Source organism: Stegodyphus dumicola, chromosome 3 (assembly GCF_044657685.1).
Source record: "Stegodyphus dumicola isolate Sdum_Otavi_A_Nest chromosome 3, ASM4465768v1".
In the NCBI taxonomy this organism is placed as follows: Eukaryota; Metazoa; Arthropoda; class Arachnida; order Araneae; family Eresidae; genus Stegodyphus; species Stegodyphus dumicola.
This window is the reverse complement of record NC_140770.1, coordinates 240800774-240815175: the sequence shown is the minus strand read 5'-3', so window position 1 is coordinate 240815175 and position 14402 is coordinate 240800774. Positions and strand designations below refer to the sequence as shown.

The 14402-nt window shown below is 33.4% G+C and overlaps 1 protein-coding gene across 3 annotated transcripts in view; it reads right to left on the bottom strand.

Annotated features, from left to right (window-relative positions):
* LOC118195687 (uncharacterized) overlaps positions 1-14402 on the bottom strand; it is a 154810-nt gene that overhangs the window by 6502 nt on the left and 133906 nt on the right. For all 3 annotated transcript variants that reach the window (XM_035367015.2, XM_035367017.2, XM_035367016.2), the window contains exons 9-10: positions 13655-14029; positions 10728-11155 (exon numbers count right to left, since the gene is read on the bottom strand). In XM_035367015.2, coding sequence (XP_035222906.1) covers positions 10728-11155; positions 13655-14029 — 803 coding nt within the window. The remainder of the gene's footprint in view (positions 1-10727; positions 11156-13654; positions 14030-14402) is intronic.

Sequence of the window (14402 nt, the reverse complement as noted above, 5' to 3'; positions counted from 1 at the left end):
GGGCATTGCACATTTTTTTACGTCTGCAGCATAAAAATATCTTAGTGACTCTAGAAGTTAGTCATTTGGTGTCATGGCATGGCTTGGAATGTCCTCAACAGGCCTAAATAGTTCAGTTTTGAAAGTAGCAGGAAAAATTATAGCTTATATTATCGAAATAAGATTTCAATTTTGTACAATAAACCCTTTGGGCACATTTGACGACTTAGACTTGTCATGTACATGTTTTGCCTAATTTATGGATAATGAATCTTAATCGCCATTCAAACTAAGACAAAATTAAACATGTACGTTCTTCAGAAGTCAAACAACAAAAATCAGCGTTATATTTATAAAAATTTTTTTTTTCAGGACTAGTTTCGATGGTTTTACCGAACCACCATCTTCAGCTGCAAAACTGCAAATGAACAAGATAGGAAATAATGATTAGATAAGATAAGAAAGCCTGGACAAGAATAAGCAAGTGGCGCCATCTGTTGGTAAAACCAGAACTAAAACATAATTTCTTTAAAGGCCGAAGGCAAATTTGGATTGGAATTAGGATCGTTAACTAGAACAGAAAGATTTTTATGAATGTGAAATGCCTCTAGAAAATCCAGTTCTCCAATGGAAGATGTTTTTTGAATAATTTTGGCAGCAGAAAAACTGAAAGTGTGGTTTTCGGACCAACAATGTTGAGCAACAGAAGACTTCTGTGTTTCCTTTTTTCTAACATATGCCTCATGTTCCTTGACGCGAAATTTTAAGGCTCTCTTAGTTTGGCCAATGTAAATTAAACCACACTGGCAAGGAATCCTATAAATACCCCAGGAATTCATATCCGGAATGGGGTCCTTGAGTATGGAACTCGGAATTTTATTGATGGGAGAATAAACAACCCGAAAGTTAAATTTCTGCAAAATATGTGCAACTTTATAGCTAATTGATGGAAAGAAGGGAATGACAACAGAATTTTTATAATCTCCTAAAACAAGATTGTGCCTTTTAGTGTGTTGAGATGAGAATTTTTTAACTGCTTGATTAATAATGTTGGGTGGAAAGCCCCTGTCAATAGCTATTGCTTTTAAATACTTTAGTTCTTCATCAAGGGCTAGTTTGGAGGAGCAAACTTGAAGAGCACGGAAAACATAGGAATAAAATGAAGCTAACTTTTGTTTAGTCGGATACTTTTGTTTAGTCGGATGACATGATTTAAAGTGTGGTGGAAGGCAAACCGATGAAGGTTTACGGTAAACCGTAGTACTGAAGTTGGATGTGTTACGTGTGACCAGAATGTCGAGAAACGGAAGAGAATTGCAAGTCCCAAGTTCAAAAGTGAACTGAATAGCAGGATCAATAGAATTCAATGTTGAAAGAACTTTATTTAAATCATCTTTATTACCTTCAAACAGAGTAAAAGTATCGTCTACGTAGCGGAACCATGCCGGGAAGTTTAAAGTTTCAAACAATTTTGATTCATAATAATGCATGTAGATATCAGCCAGGATGGGACTGAGGGGGCTTCCCATGGCTAATCCCTCAGTTTGCTTGTAATATTTATTTTGGAAAACAAAATGTGTTTGTTTCAAACAGAGTTGAGTGAGAGAAATTAGCTCATCAATTTCGATGCAAGAGAAATGAAATTCGCGAAGTCTGGTTTCTAGACATCTTAATGCACCCTCCACTGGGACATTGGTGAATAATGATTTTACATCAAAAGGAACCATGAGTAAATTACTAGGAGAAATGTTTTTAACTTTTTCTACAAACTCTATTGAATTTTTTATGGTGTAAATGTTATTGTCTAATAGAGTTGAAAATCTAGAAACTAAATATTTAGCTAATGGATACGAGGCAGTACCTAAATTTGATACAATAGGCCGGAAAGGAATACCACTTTTATGAATTTTGGGAAGAGCATATAATCTGGCACAATTCGCAACAGATGGGATAAGTGAATGTTTTAAGTTGGCTGAAATGATTTGCGAAGATTTGATCGCAGTTTTTATTTTTGACAAATCCGAAGGTGAAGGATCTTTAGGGATCGGATTATATGGTCCTTCGTTTAAGAGTTTAGTGACACCATCGATGTAAGTGTTCCTATCCATGACGACTATCTGGCCACCTTTGTCGGCCTTTGAAATAATAATATCCGGGTTAGAATGAATTTCACGCAATGTAGCTCTTTCTCTCGCAGTTAGATTTGGTTTCAAAGGTTTATTATTGAATTTCACATTATGAGCGATAAGATGCCTAATCATTTCTTTCTGTGAATCTGAAACTTTACTGAACTTGAAAGCTTTTTCGATAGGAGCCAAAATCTTTGGAATCGAGGGTTTACAGGTTTGTGAGAAGTTAAAATTATATTTTAGAATTCTCTCTTGTTCTTCTGAAAGACTAACATTAGAAATATTAACTATTGGCTTGATGTTTACAATGGGAAGATTTTTTGAACTACTTGAACTGGAAGATTGTAAAAGAAGTTTTTCGAATTTAACTGCAAGGGTGTTTTTATGACGGTTAACTGCATTCTCCGTTCTAGACCAAGACTTTTGTTCAAGGGCAGTGAATTTTGGATATGATTTAGCGAGTTCCAAATGAAGCTTATAGAGTTCACGTTCAATTTTGGACAATTGTTGACGTGTATCCCTTATGACGGACCGAAGTAAGGCAAGCTGTAATTTAACAGAATTCTTGAAACGCGACTCGAAGGTTTTTGATTAGATTTGATTTGAATAAAATTGGGGATCAATTTTCTACATTTACATTTAAGTAAAAAGTCAAGATGATTCAGGAATTTTTGCCGTTTCAGGCGTAATTTAGTGAAACGATTAACGGCCAGGCTTTCTTATCTTATCTAATCATTATTTCGTATCTTGTTCATTTGCGGTTTTGCAGCTGAAGATGGTGGTTCGGTAAAACCATCGAAACTAGTCCTGAAGAAAAAAAAAAAAAAAAAAAAAAAAAAAAAAAAATTGTAAATATAACGCTGATTTTTGTTGTTTGACTTCTGAATTAGTATTTATTCGGCGTGTTATTGTGTCTTAATTATAGAAGCCCCAAACAGGCTTACTTTTTGCTTTCTTTTTTGCACGTGGTGTGGCCGCCATTTTGTGATTGCATGAGTTTCGGTAAGTACTTTTTTGCAATTTTCAAGTTATGCTTATATTTTGTATATTTGGATATTGTGCTTTGCTTGTCTGATTTCATGCATTTTGCTTACAAACGTTTTGTTTTCTATTAATTTCAGTGAGGGATTTTTCTGCTGTTTTGTGTGTGCTTTATTATTGTTTAGTTAATTTAGTTTGATTTTCTGTATTGTTTATCATGCCTTCATCCGTTAATCGTTTCACTAAATTACGCCTGAAACGGCAAAAATTCCTGAATCATCTTGAAGAAATGATTAGGCATCTTATCGCTCATAATGTGAAATTCAATAATAAACCTTTGAAACCAAATCTAACTGCGAGAGAAAGAGCTACATTGCGTGAAATTCATTCTAACCCGGATATTATTATTTCAAAGGCCGACAAAGGTGGCCAGATAGTCGTCATGGATAGGAACACTTACATCGATGGTGTCACTAAACTCTTAAACGAAGGACCATATAATCCGATCCCTAAAGATCCTTCACCTTCGGATTTGTCAAAAATAAAAACTGCGATCAAATCTTCGCAAATCATTTCAGCCAACTTAAAACATTCACTTATCCCATCTGTTGCGAATTGTGCCAGATTATATGCTCTTCCCAAAATTCATAAAAGTGGTATTCCTTTCCGCCCTATTGTATCAAATTTAGGTACTGCCTCGTATCCATTAGCTAAATATTTAGTTTCTAGATTTTCAACTCTATTAGACAATAACATTTACACCATAAAAAATTCAATAGAGTTTGTAAAAAAAGTTAAAAACATTTCTCCTAGTAATTTACTCATGGTTCCTTTTGATGTAAAATCATTATTCACCAATGTCCCAGTGGAGGGTGCATTAAGATGTCTAGAAACCAGACTTCGCGAATTTCATTTCTCTTGCATCGAAATTGATGAGCTAATTTCTCTCACTCAACTCTGTTTGAAACAAACACATTTTGTTTTCCAAAATAAATATTACAAGGGGATTAGCCATGGGAAGCCATCGGAAGGATTAGCCATGGGAGGGATTAGCCATGGGAAGCCCCCTCAGTCCCATCCTGGCTGATATCTACATGCATTATTATGAATCAAAATTGTTTGAAACTTTAAACTTCCCGGCATGGTTCCGCTACGTAGACGATACTTTTACTCTGTTTGAAGGTAATAAAGATGATTTAAATAAAGTTCTTTCAACAATGAATTCTATTGATCCTGCTATTCAGTTCACTTTTGAACTTGAGACTTGCAATTCTCTTCCGTTTCTCGACATTCTGGTCACACGTAACACATCCAACTTCAGTACTACGGTTTACCGTAAACCTTCATCGGTTTGCCTTCCACCACACTTTAAATCATGTCATCCGACTAAACAAAAGTATCCGACTAAACAAAAGTTAGCTTCATTTTATTCCTATGTTTTCCGTGCTCTTCAAGTTTGCTCCTCCAAACTAGCCCTTGATGAAGAACTAAAGTATTTAAAAGCAATAGCTATTGACAGGGGCTTTCCACCCAACATTATTAATCAAGCAGTTAAAAAATTCTCATCTCAACACACTAAAAGGCACAATCTTGTTTTAGGAGATTATAAAAATTCTGTTGTCATTCCCTTCTTTCCATCAATTAGCTATAAAGTTGCACATATTTTGCAGAAATTTAACTTTCGGGTTGTTTATTCTCCCATCAATAAAATTCCGAGTTCCATACTCAAGGACTCCATTCCGGATATGAATTCCTGGGGTATTTATAGGATTCCTTGCCAGTGTGGTTTAATTTACATTGGCCAAACTAAGAGAGCCTTAAAATTTCGCGTCAAGGAACATGAGGCATATGTTAGAAAAAAGGAAACACAGAAGTCTTCTGTTGCTCAACATTGTTGGTCCGAAAACCACACTTTCAGTTTTTCTGCTGCCAAAATTATTCAAAAAACATCTTCCATTGGAGAACTGGATTTTCTAGAGGCATTTCACATTCATAAAAATCTTTCTGTTCTAGTTAACGATCCTAATTCCAATCCAAATTTGCCTTCGGCCTTTAAAGAAATTATGTTTTAGTTCTGGTTTTACCAACAGATGGCGCCACTTGCTTATTCTTGTCCAGGCTTTCTTATCTTATCTAATCATTATTTCCTATCTTGTTCATTTGCGGTTTTGCAGCTGAAGATGGTGGTTCGGTAAAACCATCGAAACTAGTCCTGAAAAAAAAATTTTGTAAATATGACGCTGTTTTTTGTTGTTTGACTTCTGAATTAGTATTTATTCGGAGTGTTATTGTGTCTTAATGTACGTTCTTGTTCATTGCAAAAGTGATTGATATCAGTTATAAGAGCAAGTTGTTTCCAGTACTTCAGTGAATGTTGTTTGTGAAAAGTCAACAGATAATTTTTTTTTTTTCAAATAAATCCGTACCCTAAGGGTTAAAGAAATTCTAGAAGCAGTAATAATTATGTTGTCCAATGGCCTTTCCCTTTTCTTATATACGTCTGCATACCTTAAAAATGACTTCTTTATTGAGTGGAAAAATAGCAGACATCTGTGAAATCAGAAATAATTGCAGTGTTCCCCTGATATAGTTTTTTGTGATTATTCTGTGTGGGAATGCCTTCACAAAAAGGGAGAAAAAAGTGAATGTGTCTTCAAAATGCAATACAGATGGCGGACTTGATAATACTCAAGTAAACAACTTAGTGGGTTCTTCTGCAGTAACCAAAGCGTTTATTTAAAATTTATGCTTCTGATGGTGATCACATTAAAAACTGCACGAAAATTTACTTATTTAATAGACAGTAATGAAATATTTTTAAAATTTGGTTATATATTGTTGCGTTTTTCTTTTCTTCTGACACCAGTTGTTACGTTATTTTCATCCTTCACGTTCGTGCGGGGTTCGTAGATTTGGAGTGAATAACGACGATACTTGATGAAGTATCCAAACACACTATATTCACCAATATTAATCAGATAACTCCAAAATCACTTGTACAGTCGTCGAACTGTTATAAACACGCTGACACGTTCGGCGACACAGCCTTCACACTGTCAGGCAATAACAGTGGAGACAGCTTCACCGCAAAGCACCCGAGTACAGCTTCCAACTCTGCTTGGCCGTTCTCGGAACTCCACGTACTCTCGAGACTCTCCGTCTAAGACAAAACTCGACGATGCGCTAATTCGCGATGCACTAAAAAGATCTCTCGATGCACTCGACGACCCACTCGGCACTAGACTTCGAGACACTCGCTCAGTGACTGACTATCAGCTCGCTAGACGAGGCACACACACACTGACTGACTGCGGATCAGCAGGATTTATATAGCTTTCGGCTTGTGTTCGAGAACATTCTGGGCTGAAACCGGTAAGAATTCGTTCCAGAAGGTTCTTCATCCGTCCATGGTATATCGCCAATTTTGTCACCAAATGGGCGATTTCTCGCCAAATGTGGCAACCCTGCCTTCCTTTGCCTTTTTATAGCAACCCTAAAACTGCTTTGCGGAGAAGCTATCTCACCGCGCCTGTACATTTCGTAACAATATATTACGAATCAACATGCAGTTAGGGTAAAAATCATAAAGACAGCTTAAATTTCCTTTATTATATGAGCTGCAAAAGGCTTATTATATTTTATTTATTATACAATTTCCTTTATTATTATATGGGCTATAAAATTTGAATTATTATTACATTAAATTATCATTTACACAAAATTTTCAAATAATTATTTCTGATTATAATTAGTTAAGCTAAATATTGCAAAAAGCGAGCTCAGCCTTAAATATTTGGCACGCTGTTAAATGGATGCGTTTGCTAGATTTGACGCTTTTGCGCATACATTTTCGCTGCAATTTTTTTACGGCTCTCAAAACGGAATAGCACCAAAGTTTTTTTTTTTTTTTAGAAATTTCAAATTCAAAGTAACTGTTGCAATTCATTGAAGATTGTAAACTGCATAAACCACATTTGGCGTTATTATCGCTTATGACAAATATGCCAACTTTCAAAATAATACATAAATTTACGTTAGACCAAATGAATTTATATATAACAATCTACTTACACATATATTTTGTAGAATCACACTTCTTATCCAGCTCAGTTGTATATGTTTGGTCATTTGGATAAAATTTCTTGTGCACATTAACTTCTTTTAAAAAAAATTCAGAAGTGAATTAAACTACAATAGAAACTCGAATATCTTGCACAAACGGAACCGAATAGTGTTCAGATAATCGGGAAAGCGGAATTGGTTACTTTTGGTTAGTCAACTACAAGCGTTACGTCGTAGCAACAAAAAAGCATTTTATTATGGCACAATAAAATATAAACATAATTAATGTACATTAAAATACGTTCATAGCTTTATTTTTTAATTGTCTGTAAAAAGCAAAATTTTGTCACTGAAAAAATAATAATGGTACATCAATAAGCACAACGCACATAGAAATTGTAAAATAGAAAAGAAATATATTTTGAGTTGTAAATTAATGTGAGGATATGTATTCAATAAAGTTCCGTAAAGTATATAAAGGTTTCCCTCCCAAATCAACGTTATAAAAGAGGAACTGCATTTTTTGTGTGGATAAAATGGAATATTGGATAATCAGGATTTTATTTCATATGTCTATTTTGGATTCACCTTAACAAAAATATCTCCGACTATTATTTAGTAGTCTTTTTAATATTTTGTTTTAAATATACTGTTGCTTAATATGTCATAAATATACTACCTACCTAAGGTACATGGCTGCCTTTACCCCACCCCCGGATGATTCTGTAAAGAAAACTGATTTATCTATGTTAGGCTTTCAGCCGCTCGCAACCGGACTTGCACGAACTACCACCGCTTGCAGCTTCGAATAAGTCATAATTTAAATTGTTTAGGATTAATACTTATTTTTCATAGCCTCGAAAATTCTCAACAGAGAATAAAACTACGTATATCTGTTTCATAGCAAGTATAATCAAAGCGAAATAATTCCCTTGATATAAAATTGACAGTTTGAAATGTCAATTAAAAACTGCACTAAATTTTTGTTTCAGTTAAAATTATCATCAAATCTGGGAACATGTACCTTATAAGACATAAGGTACCTATTCTTAATAACCGTCATCAAAGTAAAAGAGCCTCATTAATATAACGAAAGTAATAAATTAAAATTAGTAGCATTTTTAATCTACATAAAAACAATTACCAAGTATTTATAAAGAAGTCTCTCTTATTGCTAAATTATTTTATTAATTTTAATGAATGATTTCCTTTGCATATTAAATAGTAAAGCTTCCTTTGTTAAGTAAAAACTTCAATAACCAAAGATTCATAAATTTAGATTTTTACAATTCTAAGACCATGAAAAGAAAAAAATAGTGCAATAAACTACTACCAGCAAGTCTCTTCTTTGCTTTGCCCAGCATTCAGACACACTTATGGCGCTCATTGATCTCATTATGTTATAGACTTATAAATTTACGATTTTTATATAATGATAATGCCATTACCTGGGAACCATTAATACCAAATATTCGAATCATAACTGGGTGCATGTTTATACAGACGGGCCATGTAGTGATGATCTAATATCTGCAGGTTAGGGTTTCTTTTTTGCTTTCTATGCCCCTTCTTGAATGAAACAAAATGTACTTGTTGGTGAGGTGGAGGCTCTTAGAATTGCTCTGAAACAATTATTTATATTACATTATAAATTCAAGAATGCTGTCTTACTTTCAAATTCAAGAGGAACAACTCAAGTCATTGGTTCTCTAAAAACCCTAATACCAATAAAAGTCCTTCAATGCCGAGAATCAATGCGAAGCCTATTGTAGAAAAATAAGAAAATTACAATAGAATGGATCCTTGGACACATCGGCATCTATGGAAATGAAGAAGCAGATTTCTTTGCTCGAAAAATGTGCATCACTATTACAATCAAGACACTCAAATGTGTCATATCACTGAATGAAGCTAAATATAAAACGGTCTATGAAGCAAAGACATCATTTGAAATAGTTGGGTAATATTAAAACGAAACAATGAAAGCCTGGAGATCTCGTTTTCCTCCCAGAATATCCACGACATTATATTGTTGCCTTTTTCGGCTACTTAAGGGCCATAATTGCCAGTTCGAACATCTTTACCGAATTAGTATCTATGCTCAACCATTTTCTCTACTCTGTGATCTCATGGAACCCATGAACAGAGCCCACCACCGTCGCTGTGGGACACTTCTTGGTTTTGACGCCGAGACCATCCGATATTGGCGTTCCAGAGACTGTCGTCTTGGACAATGACTTTCGATCACTTCTCTTATGTCCTGTTCTTGAACTTGTGGTATATTACCTTGCCATTAGAAATATAAAAAACTAGAATGATAATACAACTTGCCTCAAATTCTAGAAAAAATAAACGCAAATATATATTACATGATAAGAGTTTTTTTCTAATATCTAGTTTATGTATAGCAAAATGTATCTCAATTTTTGTTGAATTGAAAACAAATTGTTTCCAGTGAAAGGGTTTTTATGATTATTTGCCGTCAGTCAGTTTTAGGTGCATAACATCAATGTATCACGAGAAAAAAATACCTTGTACATTTCTTAAGCGATACTACAAAGGTGTGCAAAAACTTTGCACATATTTATAAACTATTATTCTATTGGCATCTGCCATTAAGTTATAATACGAAACATCATTTTATATTTTTACTGAAAAGTACTCAGGTTTATTTTGACAGGCATTTCTTTAAAATGATACTGCTCCAAAACGTTCAGTGTTCATGTTCAAGATCCAAAATTTTCCTTTACCTAAAATTCTTTTTATTTATAATTTTGATATTTATTAAGCTCTGCTTTTTCTGTCGTTTCCTCATCAATGCGGAGGGAACAATTTCCGTGTCAAGAAAGATGTAAATTTTATTACTAGAAATGAACATGCTGCTTTCATAGGAATACAGATGTTTCATTTAGATGTCGTGAAGACGTCTTTCTTTTAAATTATGGTTCGTGCCTTAGATTTCTGTAAAAATTACTGGTTAGAAGCGTGAGTTAGTGAAAGGAATTGCCGAATTTATTTATCGGTAAAAGAGTTTTAAATTATTTTCTTCGTTGAAAATTTAGCAAGAGCTTTAGTGTTTTGGCTAAAATCTATTAAGTTTTGTGGTTGTTTTTTTTAATTGTTAGATTGTTCCAGTGTTTTTTTACTGCCAGGTGTAACATGGAGTTACATCGGTGAACACCATCTGGAATTATTTGCTCATCTGGAACAGATAGAAGGAGGTAGCCGTAAAAGTAGCGCAACAGTGGCGAAAGAAAAATTAGGCATTTTAATATTATTATTTAATTTAATATTATTTTAATTAATTCCTCCTACAACAAGCTTAACACCAGGCGAAATAGAATTTATTTGTAATTAATTACCTTTAGTGTAATTACAATTAATGTTTAGCAGTAAATAATTTAGCTATTGTTATTATTTTATGTGTTCCTCTAGTTACTTGCAGATTTAACAAGTAGACTGGCGAAAGTTCCTCTATAAAGACTATCAGAGGAGTTAGTGAAGAACAAACGGAATTTTAAATCAGAATTTAGAAAGATACCATTTATTTTATTTATAAGAAACTTGATTCCGAACCTTTGGTTTAAGCTCATCTGGAGGTATCGTCCTAATTTTGACATCAAAATGAGGTTTGGGAGTGGAAGGAGGTTCCTGACTATCACCTTCCTCAGCGCTGCTCTCGGCACTTCCATCCAGATTGGTTCCTATTGGATGGTCTTGTTCCACAGGTTTTCTCTGACGAATGACAACATTCCAGTTTTCTGTAGTTGGCGGAACTCTGCTTTGAGTTTTTGTCTTATCTTTTGCATTCAGGAGTGAAGGTCGGATTTCAGATGACTTTCCTTCAATTTTCTTATGTTCTTCCACAATATCACGTGACACTCTAGTTTTCAGTTCTCTTGATTCAGTTTCTACCGTAGTTGTCAAATATATATCCGCAACATCTCGTATAAGTATACTTTTGGGAGGCTTCTGTAGTACATTATCTTCTCCAGCCGACGTATCTGAAATGCATAAATTTTGTTGAAATTTCAATTTATTAAAATTCATTATCGGTAAAAACAAACAGGTAAATAAAAATTAATTTAGTTATTTGATTTATAATAATAATAATGCATGACATACATATAGGCATCACTGTTCCACAAGGCGGACTTAACAAACATATAAATAATGCAAAAGCGATGAAATTAAATACTATATTTATATTATTTCTAACAAAATAAGCATTTAGAGTAAAGTTTGCTCTTCATTAGCGATCTACACTATCCTAAAGATTGTTAAATTAATAATTTAATTTTAACAATTAGATAAGAAACTCTTGGCGAGTTAATCACGCTTTTTATCCAGTTATCTTCGCGCTCTTGAAGTCGCACGATCATTTTATAAATAATAAAATATTCATATCATCACAAAATTACTCTTGCAGACAATTTATTTTATGAAATAAGTGTGATCATAAATGTCACTTTAGTAAAAAGAAACTATGATACTTGTATAAAAATTAATTTGTCTGGAACTTTGCTACAGTGACTTTGTGGATCCGAGGAAAATATATTTTCTGCATGAACGACTAAACTTCAGTACAATATAAAGATTAAACTCATATACATACATATAATAAATAAATAACCACAAAGAGCAGTATTATTATTATTAGTTTTAAAATAGATGTTAATTTTAAAAATGGATACAGTCTTCACCAAACACACAAAGAATGAGTATTAAAAGAAAATTGTATACTACAGTGAGAATAATATAGGAGACCGATTCTTAAAAACTATGATTTCAAGCATCCCTTTCGCATGATGTACTACATTTTGCATGATTTCCAACTATTGAATTTTATATTTAATACGTGGTGAGAAAGTTTTTTCACGTATATAAGCTATTTATATTTCATAACATAAATTATTAGGAACTCATGCTTAGCTTGCAAAAAAAAAAAAAAGTTTTAGAGAAAAATAAAATATGTATGATTGGCTCTTGTAGTAAAAATGCTGCTGCTTATTTCCTATTTAGGTGGACTTATGATGCAGTGTTTGAAGCGTGGATAAATAAATTCTACTAAATACTAAAAGTTGTACATTCTACTAACTATAATAATTGTCTCTTCTGTTACCTACGGCTAGAACCGGCTAGAACGGCTAGAAATATAATGTGCAGATGAGAAGTAATTGTTTAATAGCTTCTTCTATCAGCTCTGTGTATTTATTCCTTACGCACAACTACAAGTTGGCAAGATTATTCTGTTTGAAAGTTTCATCAAATTATTTCATTATAATTTCGAAAGGATATTGTTACGAAGAAGTTAAGTTTAAATTTTTTTTCCTGCAAAGAAACTTATTATAATGATAACAAATAACAAATTAATTCGAAAATCACTAGCCAATAACTCTTAATTCCCTAGGAGTCCTTAGTCTAGAGTTTAAAAATAGCTGTTCTATGCTATTCACATTCACAATCCCAGAGAAAGGACATGGTACTATTGACCCATATTTTACTTCTGTTGAGTGTCAGCGATGTCCAGAATGAAAGACTGAGTAATGATATCGTCGCTTCTTATCTAGCTATGATTAAGACTTTTGATGAAATATGAAGAAAGAAACTTAACAATAAACTTTGACGAGTTTGGTATTAAAGGGAAAGTTTTTCCGTAAATTTTAGATTTTCTAAAGGATAGAATTATAATTTTTAAATTTTTAAAGTCTTTTCTAAAGATTTTTAAATTCCTCAGGGTATCAGGCCTATGTTTTTCTCATTGTTTATGGCTGGAATAGAAAATCTGATGTTTAAGAGATGTAAAGTTGTATCATTTGCTGATGATGTTTTTCTTCGACTCTCCAGTTTAGACGTTAAAACAACCGAACAGAACATAAATATCATTCTTGATGATATAAGAAATTTTGCTGACGGCTACGAACTGATTTTTAATATTTCAAATTTGGGATTAGCTTTTATATAATTACCAGTTTCTGAAGTTAATGAATGATTATGTATTGCCGTACGTTAAGTATTGTTTTATGTTTAGACTTTACAGCTATGGGCCAAGCGATATTTGGTTATAAGTCGCAGTGGCGAGATGTAGGAAAAGGATATTCTCACATATAGGGAAATTGTTTGAAATTAACATAATTTTTCACTTCAAATTTTGAGTAATATCGAGGATTCCTTATTAGAATGACATTTAACTAATTATCTTTATGAATCAGTTTATGCAACATAGAACATATTGTAATCTGTTACTTTAGAACAGACACTTCACGACCGTTTCTTTCTATCAAACCCTGAATCACAGCCGTGGCAACGGCTGCTGAGGATAAAAAGGTAGAATAAAAGGTCTCTAATTTGCCAAAATGCCCTATGATTTTTTATGTAACATACTATAGCGTGATATTTATGATATTTTAATGTAACATACTATAGCGTGGTGATGAAAAATAACATGAAACAATATATTTTGTTATTTCCAAAACATATACAAATAACATTGATACAGATACCAGTTTTTTGTAAATCAGAAGCGGACTCTGTAACATCTGATGACTTCAAAGAGCCATCTTTCCCCTCTGAAATTTCATTGCCTTTCTGTAATTTTCTTGAAAGGGGAGACAAGACTTCAGTTTCTGTAATTTCTCGCCTCACGGATGTTGTAACTGTTGTATTCTTTGTAACCTCTTCCGAAGTTTCTGACTCTTCAGGTACTTCGGTCACAATTTGTCGTTGCCTTCTTGCTGCGCCAGGAATAGCAGATGGTTTTGCAGGCCATCTTAAGGATCTTCTTTCTTCGCTAATCACTTCCTGTCCTTTGGTTCCCGTTTTTCTGTTTTTATCTACTTGAGCATATAGCGGAGAAGACAGTTTATTAACTGAAGCACCTGTAAAAATGCACTTAGTTAATTTCTGCAGCTAAACAGAATCAAACACTGTTCCATATATTGAGTATAATCTGAATATTAAAACTGAACTACCTTGAAAGAAAAAAATACTTTTCATGATTTAGAGATATAAAACGAAGAATTTCTTTAAATAACCTGTAAATATTTCAAATTTCTCTACTGATCCTGAGCAATAATTCGTAGGGATTATTTTAATTTTCCAACACTTATTTTTAATTTTGAAACCCTTTCCTTTAAATTCTTGTTTTCCACCTACAACTCCCTGCCAGAACAAGATTTCAGTATCGCGTTTTATATAAATGAAGTAGAACCAGTTTTTTTTGGGGGGGGGGAAGTTCAGTCACTTCCTTAG